Raw genomic sequence first — 15,332 nt, 5'->3', positions numbered from 1 at the left:
ATGATATGCTAGCTATCACAATAGCACATATCAGTGCCCAAATGTGTGTTGCAGAAGAGTTCTTATCTGCAATATGACCATTGTCAACTCAAATATGTGCAATAATTTGTGTGGCAATAACTGTTTACACTAAAGACCATATTAAACACTAAAAGCCTTATTTCGGTTGCAGAGTATTGTTTCTTTATCACTTTATAACTACTACAATCAATATTTTTAAATATATCACATTTTGAAAACTATCATTAATAGTTGTATTTTTACAGATGGCTCTTTCTGACATTAGAGTAATCCAATGGGTCAAAGGGGAGGGGACAGAACAGAACAGAATTTTTATATATATAAAACTAAATGGCGCAATTCATCTATTGGACATGATTTTTGTTGCGGCTAAATTTCTGTAATAACGTTTGGATGGCAGGCTCATTGGTGAGTTCCAAGTTCCCAAACGCTCCAAAGAGACGCGGGCATTTTTCACCATGTAGATACCTTCAGTTTTTTTTTTATTATTATTAATCTTATGTTATTTTCTTATTAGTTGTAATAACTATTATTTTTTTTTATTATTATTATTTGCAAAAAAAAAATGTTTCTTTTGCCCCACATACAACCAACATTGCACCAACACTGCACTTTCCTAAAACTTTCAACAAATTTGTTATTTGGCAATTACATGGTTTTCTAGAGAGGCAAAATATGGAAAAAAAAACAGGGGGGAAAAAGTCCTTGCATGCCATCACTGAGTATCTCAATCTAGGCAATAAAACGATGTGATCGTACGATCGTAATTAAAACCGTCGAAAAAGTGAAAGAAAAGATGACTCGGACAAGCCGAGCAGCCAGAACCTATTGAAATGAATATATCTGCGGACTTTTGCGTGCCGAGAGAAAATATATTTGTACCGATTCATCTGACGGATCATAACATCCTCCCCCGCCTCCTCGCTCTGTGGCTGTCAGCAGCAGCAACCACGGGACGTCACTTACATTGAGTTCAACCTAAGGTCGGCGTGGCATGCCACCACCCGGTCGGTGGAAAGGACGCAAAATGCAAATTAAAAAAAACAGCAATAACAGAGGACTGATAAAAGTAACTGCGGGATAGTAAAATGCAAACGCCTGTCAGTCAGGTTGTAGATCTAAGACCATCCCGGTCTTAGACCTACAACACAGATCATAGCTTCGCTTCAAAGCACCCAACCTCCTCGCCTTAATGTAATTACAAACCATGTTCTTGTCTTCTTATCTTAGCGATCCAGGCCCTACGTTCCGTGCTCAACTCCTTCTGTGTGGTCAACAGAAAGAACATGTTCGTCTACCAGGAGCGGACCACCAAATCAGTTTTTTACCTCAGGTTAGATTTTCCTCATCATCGTTCAACCTTTGTGTCGTCACCCCAGGGGTGCTCGCTGCTTGGAGAGAATTTTGCTTCCCCGTCAGTCCCGCCGGGAGGCACAATTCCCCCGCCACCGTTGTCATGGCACCAATTCTGTCGAAGGGAAAACCAGAGCCGCTGGAAATTGAACTGATGTTAGACACGGCGCCGTCCAGTAAACATTGCTGCACGCTGGCCCCAGGGCCGGATGGTAAAACCTCTGTGTCACGTTGTTAACCGAAAGATTGCAGAGACTGCGCCCTTCCTGCTTTTGTGCTCGACGAATGACCTCGCAGTTTCACGAAGGCTGAGATCCAAATAGTTTAATTTGCAGTGGCGGAATCAGGAAATTAAAAACAAACAAAAAAAAAAAAATTACCAAATTGTCAACTGCCTTAAACCTTGCAAACCAATTAGGCTGTTTGTCCCTCAAAAAAAAAAATTCAACTCTTATATAACAGGCAAAATCTACCTGTAGAGGCTCATTCCAGCAGATTCCTTGAGATCTAATATTCTCCTCTGAATTTCCTCACTCTGTTAACCGTGTTGTAGGTTTTTGCCGTTTCCGAACAGAACTCTGCAAGTTCTTTATCCTCATCCTTCATTATTGTGAGCAGGGGGATGTTTTTTTTTATCGCCATTGAAATATTGAACAAGGTCAGCTCTTTCTCAGTGAGGGGTCAGGTGGAGCAACAGGATCACAAGGTTTATTTATTTATTTTGTAACAGGAGATGAGACCTCGAACATTTCCCTGCGTTGGGTTTCTATTTTGCCCCTTGAAAATAATGTTTTCCATGAAACATGGAATCACTCGATTCTTAAATGTATTCGAATATAATTTCAATAGAAAACAAAATAAAATGTGATTTTGGGACCGAACCAACTTCCCTGAACATTTTTTTTTCCTTTTTTGCCTGGCATTACGGAATAGGCAAGAAGACTCTGCAAGGCACCTACATGGCAATGTGACGTTTTGACAACGTCTGATTTAGCAGGTCATGAACGCCGACCCTCAGCTGATGGAGGGCGAGCTTTGGGGTGCAGAACCTTATTGCAGCAATGCGAGCCTGTAAAAAAAAAAAAAAAGTCCTCTTTTGGCTCAAATGTTTCAAAGACTGCTCTCGGCAGAGCACTAGAAGCAGCTGGTGCGTAAATGAAACAGTTTCCTCAGCAAAATCATATACTGTATTTTCCGGACTAGCTGGCGCACCCACTAAATTTTAAAAGAAAAAAAAAATTTACAGTACATATATAAACCGGATCGAATTATAAGCCGCAGATATCCACGATGTGAAAGGAGATATCTACACAGAAAGATTTTAGAAATGTTTATTTACAAACCTTAATTGTTTCCAACATGGCTGATCAAACACTGAAACCACTGAAGTCATCTTCAGTGTCGGAGTTAAAGAGCCTCAGAAAATGTCCATCACACACCTTTTAAGTCTCTCTGTCGGTGTTGCTCGCAATGTCACTTTCGTCCCGAGGCAAAGTTCCCTCTGAAGTTATGTTGGTCTCTTCACGCACCAGTCCAGCTTTTGAAAACTTGTAGGTGACAGTGGATTCTTTCACACTGCTCCACCTTGTTAGCATCTGCCGGCAGACCTAGGAAAAGGATGCTCTTTGCACGCGTACAGTTTTGATGAATGACTTCTTGTCGCTGGTCATCCAAGCCTCGGAGTACCGCTTGAAATACGCGATTCACGCTGATTACAAGTGGCTGCAAAAAACATAGTTGTTAAAAAATATTCTGCGTGTTGTGCTGCGTTAAGTTTGCCAAAAACGTGCGTCGTCTTCTTCTTCTTCTTTGCGTTGAGCTCTTGCGTCTGTCTCGTTTTTGCACTTCCCGCTTAAGCGCCCCTGACGGCTGTTGGTGAAGACAATTCCATCGATTAGCTGCATCTCTATATAAACCACAGGGTTCAAAGTGTGGGAAAAAAGTAGCGGCTTATAGTCCGGAAAAAAAGGTAATTAATTTCGATGTCTCTGACTCTTCATCACACCATCAGTCTTTGGAAAAGCAAAGAACGGTGGCGCTTGAATTTATCACAGCCTGTCTTGGCCGTGCTTGCTGATAGAATAGACAAGTGGCGACAGAAAAAAGGGGGTTTATCAAGGAGTTAATTTTACCGATATGGTCGGGGAAAAATTAATCCCTTTCCTTACTCTTCCCAGACTTTGTGAAACATCGCTGACGGGGAAGCACTCGGACGCTGAAGGCAACCTCCACGTGAGCCGTTCCATCGGGCTTGCCAGGAGTCAAGAGCCCCTGCTTCCAGAGGACCTTATGGTAAATGCAATTCTATTGGCCACATGAAGGTCGACAGAATCAAGGGTTCTTAGTGAGCCTGGGGATATTCAAAGCGGACATGAAGCTCTCCTGCTCAGAGAAGGTGTTCCTCTCCTCACCAGATGTAAAAACACAAAATTTCCTTTTTAGACATTTAAACAAAATGCATCGACTGAGTTATACCAGAATCGCTCTAAAACCATCTCCAGTCTTGCGTTAGAGAGTACCACCCCACCACCACCACACACACACACACACGCACACACACACACACACACACACACACACACACACCAACTATCCACTCTGGTAATAATGCCACCAAGAGCCGGTCCCTTCATGTCAGTGATATTCTATTCATTGGGTTTCCATATGCATATCCACCTCGTGTAGTTAACTACCCTTTAAGAACCTTCAAGGATTAATGTATCAATTTAAGAAATCTCTAACCATGGCGCAAGACTATAGTCCAAGAATCTCAAGGTTTTAAACCTCATTCCTGATACTTGCTGGTCAAATATTGGGTTCATTCCAGCATTTTAACCCTGTCAATCCCTTATCTAATAGCTTATCCCTGTGCGTGAGCATGAAGCGGGGTTCACCCGTGACCAGAGTCCGCATTCGATCACATCACATATAGACATACAACCATTTACTCTCTCATTCATACGCACTTCTGGGTGATTAAGGGTCTCAAATGAACTGACATGTTTTTGGATTGTGGAAGGAAAGCGTAGAACCTGGAAGAATCCCATCCAATACACCTTTTGCCTAAGAATTACTACCGTATTTTCCGCACTATAAGGGGCATCAGATTAAAAGGAGGACCTTCAATGAATGGCCTATTTTAAAACTGTTTTCATAAATAAGGCGCACCACATTATAAGGCGCATAGAATAGAAACTACTGTAGTGGCTGGGGTTGCGTTATGTATCCACTAGATGAAGCTTCGCTAAAGGGGATGTCACCAAAGTAGTCAGATAAGTCAGTCAGTCAATAGAACCCAAACCAATGTTGTGACCACTTTCTTCACTCCCAAAACAAGTTAGTGGATCCACAATACGGTACCGTACGTACCGTTAGCTTTTGTCGGTATTTGCGCCGCCCATGTCGAAAACAATGTTTTTCAAACTTCATTTCTCACAGTTCAAAGCTCATAAAACAAAAGCACCAAGAAGGACCGCCTCTAAATTCATTGATCATGTCTCTAGCTAACACTGTTGTCTTCTTTCGAATAGTGACTGTAGAGATGCTTCTACTTACCGCGCTCTGTTCAACCTACTGTTCGAGTGTGTCCTCCAACTGTGGCCATCTCTCTTTGTTCTCTCGAAAACTCTGTTTTGTCTTCTGTACTTGGCGCAGGTCATCTTGTCGCATCCTCCTCTTCTGCACCATTGATTCATTAATGTTGAATTCTCTCGCTGCTGCTCTATTCCCATGTCCTACTGCGTGACTGATCGCCTGGAAGTCTAAACTCAGACACTAAGCGTGTCTCTTGTAAGGTGCCATTTTGGGGTCTTTAAACACACAAGTGGTTCAGGACTGGAATTCGCCTTTACGGTTTTTACTGCTGCTACTTTGCAACCCCCCCTTACTACAGTGGCCATAATCAACCAATATTGATCCATATATAAGGCGCACTGTCGGTTTTTGAGAAAAGGCCTTTAGGTGCGCCTTATAGTGCGGAAAATACGGTACTTTCTCCGGAAAGAGTGACTTAATTATTTCTGTCTAACAGACCAGTCAGAAGAAAATTGCTTGACTTCTTAGTTATCTTTTTTTCTTTTTTGTTTTTTTTAGTTAGTCATCCAGAATAAAAGTTCCAACTTAACAGACCACATGATTTTATGTTTAGCCAGTGAGCCAAAAAATTTAACAGGTTTAAATTTTTACTTTCTTTAAATATTTAATTTATATATTTTTTTCCTTATATACTTACATCTCAGCTAAAGAATAGACAGAGATTTGAACACGATTAGATTGATTAATTTGCCATGCATGTTCATTTTCCTAAGCCTCGCTCCCAGGGTATTATTTTACTTGGACTCCTGCAGGGTTCCAAACCGTAATTAAGGAATTTACAGTAGCCGAGAAAGCGTTTGACTTTTGAGCGCTTGAGATGCACCTTAACGCTGTCAAGTCTCGGGAGATGCCTTGTTTTGGAAAAATGCAGCACAATCTTTATCTTCATACCTACAGAGTTCAAGAAATCAGACCTTTGCCGAAGTTTGTTTTGGTTATATACAGTAACTTTGAGAACTTGTGTACAGCTGCAAGCACAGAGGATTCGCAGGACAGGTTTTAGTCTGATGACTTCAATTCAAGCGCCTGTGCTTCTCTGCAGCTTATCTGATGCCGGGATTAAAGCGTGGCCTGTCAGTTACAGTTTGTAGTCGATAAAGCAGGAAACCATGGCATTTTCACCTGCTTCCCACTCAGATTTCCTTCCAGCAGGGGATTGGACAGTTTTTTTTAAAAGCATTTATCGAAAGCAGGTGAAATAACTGTGACCCGGCTTTATTTCCGGGTTGCACTGTTCCGGCGGAGACAGTAAGGGGACGTCTATGTAAATGCTACGATTGAAAAAGGGAATAATGTCTTTTAACTCTGCGCTTTTCAATGCACTATTCCAGGTAAAGGCTGAATTTACTGGTCAATCCACACGATTGAATGTTGAATTCCTGAAAATTCTGGATTGGGGGGCTGGCACGTTGGGCGTAATGGTTCGTGCTTCTGCTTTGCGGCAAGAATGTTTTTGGTTCCTTTCTGCCACAGGGCCCTTCCGTACGGAGTTTGCATGTTCTCCTCGTGTGGGTGTTCTCCAGTTCGCTCCAAAATGCCTACGTCTGTAGGTTCATTGGTGACTCTCAAATTGGCCAGCCATGTGAACAGTCTAGAAGACGCCCGTCTCGCACAATAACAGCTAGGATAGCTGTAACCCTGACTGCAGCATAAGCAGTATAAATAACGAATGAATGGATTAGGAAGTTTAAGTGTTGCTAGCAAGCCCCTACTCCAGGGTTGGGCAAACCTTTTGAGGGGACCTTGCATTACTTCACCAACTCACCTTTGGAAAACAGCTTGCTGGCTTTTGCTAATTCAAATGCCTGCAAAAAAAACTTGCCCTGTTACTTGACTACTGAATCACGGTTTGTCTGTAAAAAGAAATGTGCAAATTAGCTGTCAAGCTCTGTGCAGTAGCCGCCCATTCTTGCGTATGCTGCTCACTAGCTTAGTTGGCATGCTTCGTGGCAAAGTGACGGCTGAATTGTATTCTTTATAAACTGCCACAGTTTCTTGGTGTATCAGACATGCGGCAGTTGATCAGACTTTAGTTGAAAAATATTGTGCAGTCCATTCTTCATTATACACTCGCTGCTCACTGCCCACATTTCTTCTTTTTTTTTGCCGTCCGCTCATTTCTACAGAGGAGCGTAAAGTAGGGAAGTAGAGAGTAACACACCACACTACCAACAAAGTTCAATGTGACTGGAGTGTCCCATCTATTTGGAGAATATGGACATTGCAGGGAACATGCCAAATGAATGGAATTTAAAAATCATTTTATATCATTTGGAAAAATTTGGCAATTCGGATTAGAAAACTCACCAGACCATATAATGGCCATAGTTGCCCATGTCTGCCCTAACCTGTCTTCTTTCACTCCTTCTAGGGCTCCAGGTCGTCACTCGAAGGATCTCGTCCAGTCGGGCAGGTGGACAAACACATCCTTCTCCTGGTGCATGGAGTGGGAAACGCTGGTAAGGGCTGAAAATGTCAACTGATCATCCAAAGAGTATAATGTTTGTGAAAATTTTGTGTGACAAGGCTGTGGTGGTGATAAATACAAGGCCTGAAAGTGCGGCCCGGCAGCTGTTAATGTGGTTTATATGTCACTCCAAATGGGGGTGTTTTGAGTCGTATACATGATGTACAGCATAGTGAAAATGAAATGCATGGATATTTAATGCGGGCCTGTGGTTAATTGACAACATTTCTCAGTGGATGATGTGCAAACAAACAGGCCTTTCCAAGACCGGAGTCACAAGGAAAAAGAGAGAGGCCGATCCAGCGCAAATGACAAACACACCCGGATTGTTTTTGCTAAATGCTGTCGGGGATGAGGCATTTTGGGGAGGCAAGCGGGTGGGGGAGCTGTATAGCAGTGAAGCATCGTTTTCCGCATGAAATGCCTCCTCAGTTGGGTGAAGAAAAAAACTGGATACAGTGGCGACGGGCTAACCGACTTCCTCATTATCTCTCAGGCATTTTTTTTACCTACCAGCCCAGACAACTGGAGACCTTTTCAGAGCCAGCCCCCTAATTTAAGTCACAGTAGTTCTGGAAAAAATGGTGGCGAAATCCTCAGGCAACTTAAACAGTTGAAACAATACACCATAGGTGGCCATCTACTTTTGGACATAAGAGTTCAATAAACTATATAGCTCGAATTTAATTTCAAGAACATCCCTCCTCCAGGGGAACCTTTTAGCTTTGCATTCACACTGGCACTAAGTGATGGGGTGTGATGCAAGCACCTGCAACATGTAACCTAAGTGCCACGCTCAAAAAAAAAGATAAATCACCGCAAAGAAAAAAAAGGAAGGCAATATGGACAGCGAGGTGGCCACAGCGTTCATGTTCATGCATGGCAGGAATAATATCCGTGGACGATCATAGGGGTTTAAGTGTTTTTATTTTCGGCCTTGCACTGCTTAGCCATGTGAGAACCCCCCAGCATTGGTAATTCTGTACTTATTCCGGCAAAAATTTGAAATTTCTATTTGGGGATGCGATTAGGAGAGCCTGAACCTCTTAATCTGTCTGGTTCTCGCTGGCTTGTCCCATTTTGTGGTAAGAAAACACCTCATCAGCGAGCTCAATTAAAAAAAAAAGAAATAAATGAATGCTCCACAGTCCGCAAGGAGTAACTGGTGATGGGCCAATCACCAAGCACCTACCTCATATGACTTCGCTATAAGTCCCTGCCTCAGAGCAGGAGCCTGAACGTTTCTAGGAATAAAGATTGATGGGAGGACGCGTTTGTTTCTCAAAAAGGTTCTCAGAAGTGCATAACTTTCCTGCGAAAGCAGAGTTTACGAATAGGAAAGGGTCGGCGACAAACACAACACACTGTAGTAACCCTTACATTTGATGCTCTACTCATGTAAAATGCCACATGATGAACACAGTAGTCACAGTCCGGCTTGACAGTGAGAAGTTTCCTGGTTGGTTTACAGTGACTGACTGGGGTCTTTCTATGGGTGTTTGTTTTTTTACTGATTGCATTTTCTCTGCGCTGTTTTTGTGAGTTCTCTTCAGGTTCTTGCACTACCCTTCTGAAGTCCACAAAACAGTCAGCGGGTTAATTAAAGACTCAGTTGTCCATAGGTGTGGATAAAAGTCGTTAGATGTTTGTATACGTGGAACTGTGATTGACAGGTGATTGGTTGTGGTACAACCCCCCCCACCCCTTGCCCAATGTCAGCTGAGATTTGCTCCATCCCACCCCCCCTCTCATGGGATCTTGTTTGGAGGATAAGGTGCATTGATATGGAATGAACAATAAACGTGTCCTTGTCATGGTAAGTCTTTGTAATTCAGTGATCGATCATGATCCTCCAGGACAAAGTTACCAACACCTAAAGACCTGTGACGTCTTCGGTTTCTCTAGAGTAACAGATGTCCTTTAATTGTCAGCTTGTTGTTGAGAACCGCAGAAGTTAGTCCCGTCAGATTTTCCTCTAATTGAATGAGTGTGTCTGAGTCACATGTCCTTTTTTGTTTGATACTCATGGTCCTTTATGTGTGTTTGTGTGTGTGTATGTGTAACAGAAGTTGCTAAACCTGAGATGATATTTTCAGGTAACGTGTTCCCTCCAGCTAAGCTCGGGCAAAAGAAAAAATCATACTTTACAAACTAAAAAGGCCTACTTTGAAAACGGCCTGCGGCATCAAGATTGCCATTTTAAAAATATTTTATTCTTTGATTTCACTTTTGAGTATGTCCTCAACGGCATTATTCCTCCCGATTAATAATCACTGTAATCGATTATGAAAGAGTCTGTTTTCATCCTTACTTGATGACAAACTTTTAGGTTGATTTATTTCACATCCCCCCGCCCTCCCCCACAGATCAATCAGCTCAACTGCTATCCCTGATTGTGCCGATAAAGCAATTAGTATGCACGCAGAGCTGCTAATGGTTCCTACCACCTCCTCAAATTTGCCCAAAATGCTACTTAAGACACATGCAGAGTGGAAAGAACACTGGAGTAAAATGAGTCACTGGAGTAAAATGCAAAAAACTGGTCATGCAACAGTGGGTTTTAATACGCATCAGGAGCCAGGCACTGGCCTGGATATGTGTTAATGTACCTTGTCTTTGCATATATACATCAGCACCAATGGCGGGTTAACAAAGACCGCCATTGGTACTGATGACCTTCAGGGAACCAATGGAGACTGGGCTACTCTAGGAGTGGAGGAAGGTGTGTTAGGAAGCAGAGAGAGAAGAGGAAAGGCAAGAGTCTGGGACTGAGAGTAAGATCTTTGAATTTTGGGACTATGACAGGAAAAGGTAGAGAGTTGGTTGACATGATGCAGAGAAGGAAAGTGGATATACTGTGTGTCCAGGAGACCAGGTGGAAAGGTAGGAAGGCTAGAAGCTTAGGAGCAGGCTTTAAGTTGTACTATCATGGTACTGAGAAGAAGAGAAATGGAGTAGGAGCTACCTTGAAGGAGGGGTTTGTTAGGAATGTTCTGAAGGTGAAAAAAATGTCAGATAGACTTATGAGTCTGAAATTGGATATTGAAGGTGTGATGCTCAATGTTGTTAGTGTCTTTGCCTCGCTGGTGGGATGTGAGTTTGAGGAGAAGGAGATGTTCTGGAATGAGCTAGATGAAGTGATGCAGAATCTCCCCAGAGATGAGAGTGTGGTAATTGGTGCAGACTCCAATGGGCATGTTGGGGCAAGCAATAGAGGGGATGAAGAAGTGATGGGCAGATTTGGTATGCAGGATAGGAACGTAGAGGGACAGATGGTGGTAGATTTTGCAAAGAGGATGGAAATGCTGTAGTGAATTCTTTTTTTTTTTTTACACAAAAGACAGGGACATAGAGTAACTTAAAAGAGTTGAGGTAGAAGCACCCAGGTAGAATGTATCTTTTATACACGAGATAACCTGAAAGAGATCAGTGACTGCAAAGTAGTTGTAGGTGAGAGTGTAGCCAGACAGCATAGGATGGTGGTTTGAAGGATGACTCTGGTGACAAGGAAGATCAAGAGGACAAAGGCAGAGCAGAGGGCAAAGTGGTGGAAACTGAAAAGGGAGGAGTGTTGTACGGTTTTCAGGGAGGAGTTGAGAAAGGGTCTAGGTGGTCAGGGTGAGCTTCCAGATGATTGGACAACAACAGCTATTGCTATCAGGGAGAGTACTTTGTGTGTCATCTGGAAGGAAAGTAGATAAGTAGACTTGGTGGTGGAATGAGGAAGTGCAGGATTATATACAGAGAAAGCAGTTAGCAAAGAAGAAGTAGGATACTGAATGGACTAAAGAGAACAGACAGGAGTATGGGGATATACAACAGGTAAAGATAGAGGTAGCAAAGGCAAAACAATGGGCGTACGATGACTTTTATACTTGTTTGGACAGTAAGGAGGGAGAGAATTATCTATACAGCGTGGCAAAACAGAAATAACGATGGAGAGGATGTACAGCAGCTCCGGGTGATTAAGGATAGAGAGGGAAATGTATTGATTGATGCTTGAAGAGCTGATAAATGTGAAAAGTGAAAGAGAGGCAAGGGTAGAAGAGGTGACTATTGTAGACCACAAAGAAGCAGAGATTAGTAAAAGTGAAGTGAGGAAGGAAGGCATTGAAGACCATGAAGTGTGGAAAGGCAGTTGCTCCTGATGATATACCTGTGGAGTTGTGGAAGTGTCTAGGAGAGGCAGCGGAAGAGTTTCTAACTAGTTTGTGCAACAGGATCTTAGAGAGTGGGAAGATGCCTGAAAAATGGAGACGAAGTGTGATGGTGCCCATTTATAAGAATAAGGGGGATATGCGGAATTGCGGCATCTAGAGTGATAACGTTGATGAACCATACAATGAAGTTATGGGAAACAGTAGTGGAACCTAGACTGGGAGCAAAAGTCAGCATTTGTGAACAGCAGTATGGCTTCATGCCTAGAAAGAGTACTACAGATGCAGTATTTGCGTTGAGGATGGTCACTGAGAAGCACAGAGAAGGCCAGAGCGAGCTGACCAGTGAGTGACCAGTTTCATTTGCCATCATGTTGGGATTTTCAAATGCCCCACTGCCTGGAGTGGAGTGACAAAAGGCTGTCGATTGTCCATGAACTTGCCACAGGCATTATTGCAAACTTTTCACACATCTATATTCGGGATAGGGGGAGGAGGAAGGGGGGGATGAAGAGCGCCGCGACAATAAATCGACCGTAACATATTTTCATCACCAGCGCCTCAGGTTTCCAAACCAGCAAGAGCGGCGAGGTTCGGGATCCCTCGGCGTGTCACAAGTCCCATTCACATTTCAAAGACTGCAGCTCTTGCATTATCACAATGATCAGTGATGAAAACAAGCTGTATAATTTACCAGCTGCCTCCTCATGTCTACATGGAACGTCTGCGTACCAGAGAGCCCATTTCCCGCAATCCACAAGCTCTGATGAAGGTTTCATACGTAAAAAGTTTTTTTTTTTTTTGTTGTTACTTAACTGCTGTATCTGTGAACAGTAAGGGGGGCTAGTGGGAGGTACCCAATTTTTAAATATCCTTCTTGGGAGTTTTGCAAAGAAAAACAAGTTGTTTTTCCTTTTCTTTTAATAATTAGGAGAAAAGCGTGAAAAATCAGATCTGGTAGTTTCTGCAATAGAAACCCCTCCAAAGCTACAATCATGGCTTTAAATGCATCACAGAGAAGCCGTCGTTTCCACCCGCTTGATCTCCTTTTCCTTGGAATGTCCTCTTGTTAGGCCCTAATATTGGCCGTCACTGTCGCTCACAGTTATGTGATTGTCCTTTGCCCCCCCCACTTTTTTTTTGGAGTATTTTGTTCCCCCCTGACAAACCAATAACAGACCTTTCCTCTTACTGTGAGTTTCTGCTTTGCTACTTTATAAATGACTGGTTTTTAATGTGCTATCTTTTCAGTCCATAAAAAAATAGATAATCGCAAAATTATAGATACAATTTTTTTAGAGTGTATGCTAGATATATGAGTATAGAATACAACCCTGCGGTCTGTGTGCTCGGGTTCAGACCATCTTCATCATCAAAATCCAGGTTTCTTTGGTCAAAGTCAATATGACATAGTGGACGCATCGCATAGAAAAGCCGTTTGCGCAAACACACATGCACACACACGCACAGACACATGCCCCTAATAATTGGAAATGCTGTTTCTCTTACAGACAATCACGGTGTCCTGACTTCAGTTCTAAATTTCTGATTAAAATAATGAGAGGGAGGAATAATCTTTCGGGACAAAATGCAATTCATCTATCTTTTAGAGTTGATATCTTTTTTCCATTTTGTTTTTTCTGATCACTTCGGCTCCACCAAGTTAATATTAATCTTTTTACCACAGCAATTTGACCATTCAAGGCCTTTGCTCAAGCCCCCCTCAGAGGTCCAAGGATCTGGTTCTTTTCCTTTTTCAATTCAGATTCCACACAGACGACCCCATCTAAATCACAAGTCAAAATAACTCTGGATTTTCTCGGATCTCTCATGCAGCAGAGTTTTGAAGTCCTTATATGAAATCCATGCATGGGTACAGTTAAGGCTGCAGCTCTGCCCATCTGCACCTTGATGGCACTGTTGTGCAGGAAGTATCTCCTGCACTTGTACAGGGCTTGGGATTACATCAGCGCTTTCTCAGACTCATTAAAGTCCTTCCACTGCTCCCCACCCCACCATCCTGCTATCACCCCACCCCCTTCACTGTACTTTGAACTCACCATCTTTATTTTGCAGCATCACTGGGTAGCTGCGCATTTTATAAGGCATGTCAATGCAGTTAAAAAGGAATGCTCTGTACTTTTTTATCCCCACAAAGAATTTGTGACTCATATGCGCAAACAATTATCAAAAGATTCCTCCTGGCATCTTGCAAATCCTGGAGCATCTCCGCGTACAGAAATAACAACTAGTAACCAGAAGACATGAATAGCTGCTGGATTTTTTGGGGGCTGTTTATTGTTGTTGTTAGTTCACTGTAGCCCGGACGGGGTTTTGTCTGATTAATCAACGCCGGCCCATCTTCGTCCTTGCCATCATTCTTGTGTTGTGGCTGACATGTGTCTCTCCCCGAAATGATCATTGTTACGGAGGGATCAAAAGACAAGAAACTGGGCACAAAAGCTCGGAAAATGTCCAAATTTCACTTAGCATTTAGAATAAGCTGCTGTTTTGCTTTAAAACAAACAAGGTCATGCATAGGACGTGCCATTTGGTTTCTCCTCAATGAAGAGGAGCGCATATGTGCTCGCAGGATGTGTCTCATGGAGTGAAAAACAGCCTCCTGACGGAGTGCGGCCATGCCACAGAGAACTCACCCTCATGTTTCAGTTGGTGTGAAAGCCGCGGAGATGATGTGACAAAACTTGGTCAGTGTGAAGATATTTCAAGAATCTTAATCATGAGAGGAGTGGTTGCATGTTATTGCCTTGCATTCAACACCGGCCCCTTTTTCCTTCTTTTTGCACTCGCAGACTGGTGAAATGATGACTCTACCCCTTAATACAACCATTCTCTCACGTTTCCCCATCCACATATTCTGACAATGACAGACAGACAGATAGACACACACACACATACACACACACACACACACACACACAGGTGGATGAAAGGCCGAATACCCACAGGGGCGCTTTGCAGATCTTGGTCCAAATTACCTTTTCTTTTTTTTTTTTATCTTCCTATTCGACACAGATCAGATCTGTGTCACGAGAATGGCGGCAACAAGAAGAAAAAAAAAGAAGCGTAGGGAATCAGATACTCTCCCGTCTGTCTGGGGCCCGATTTACATGTGGAATTGAATCCGACGCGTCCGTCATCCGACAGGGTGAACCGGATAGCGCCCCCCCCCACCTTCACTGTCCTTGTGAGTTACACGTGATCGGTAACAGAGGGCAGTTCCGCGATTTCATGTCATGAGCAAAAGATCAATGGCCCTCCGCCTGCCGGTGCCGAGTGACAAGGATGAAAGTGCCAAGGCGGGGGAAGCATCTTTTGAAGACGCTTTGAAAAGCAATGGCTTGTATTGCAATTTCACTGCGTCCACATCCCTTGAGCATCATTGTATATAATCAACAAGCACTAAATTCAGGGACGTTTAGCAATAATACTTAGTGATTATGGCTAATGAGTGGTAATAACTAAGTTATAACATAGTAAAAATTCTTTCTCACCTTTAATAAGAACAAATTATGAAAAATATCACTATTTTTTGAATTTTTGTCACGAGCATTTCGATTAGTCGTAAGAACCACAGGACTGTTCACATGGAAAAAATAATAAAAATGTTTTCTTTCCTTTTCCAATCATAGTTTCATATTAAAAGTCACCAAATCAAAAACAGTCATTAACTGTTGGATAAATACAAATACATTATAAAACCCATAACCTTTAAATTG

At 42.6% G+C, this 15,332-nt stretch overlaps 1 protein-coding gene across 1 annotated transcript in view; it reads left to right on the top strand.

The window, feature by feature from the left end:
* The window catches only part of szt2 (SZT2 subunit of KICSTOR complex), a 154,546-nt gene that overhangs the window by 52,707 nt on the left and 86,507 nt on the right, over positions 1-15,332 (top strand). Inside the window, exons 45-47 of the mRNA XM_086146303.1 lie at positions 1,252-1,354; positions 3,552-3,666; positions 7,340-7,427. Coding sequence (XP_086002429.1) covers positions 1,252-1,354; positions 3,552-3,666; positions 7,340-7,427 — 306 coding nt within the window. The remainder of the gene's footprint in view (positions 1-1,251; positions 1,355-3,551; positions 3,667-7,339; positions 7,428-15,332) is intronic.

This window comes from Fistularia commersonii, chromosome 1 (genome assembly GCF_037954325.1).
Source record: "Fistularia commersonii isolate RoL2024-O1a breed Wild chromosome 1, RoL_Fcom_v1.0, whole genome shotgun sequence".
NCBI classification, from domain to species: Eukaryota; Metazoa; Chordata; class Actinopteri; order Syngnathiformes; family Fistulariidae; genus Fistularia; species Fistularia commersonii.
Note: the sequence above shows the minus strand (reverse complement) of the source record. Positions and strands in the feature narration are given on the sequence as shown.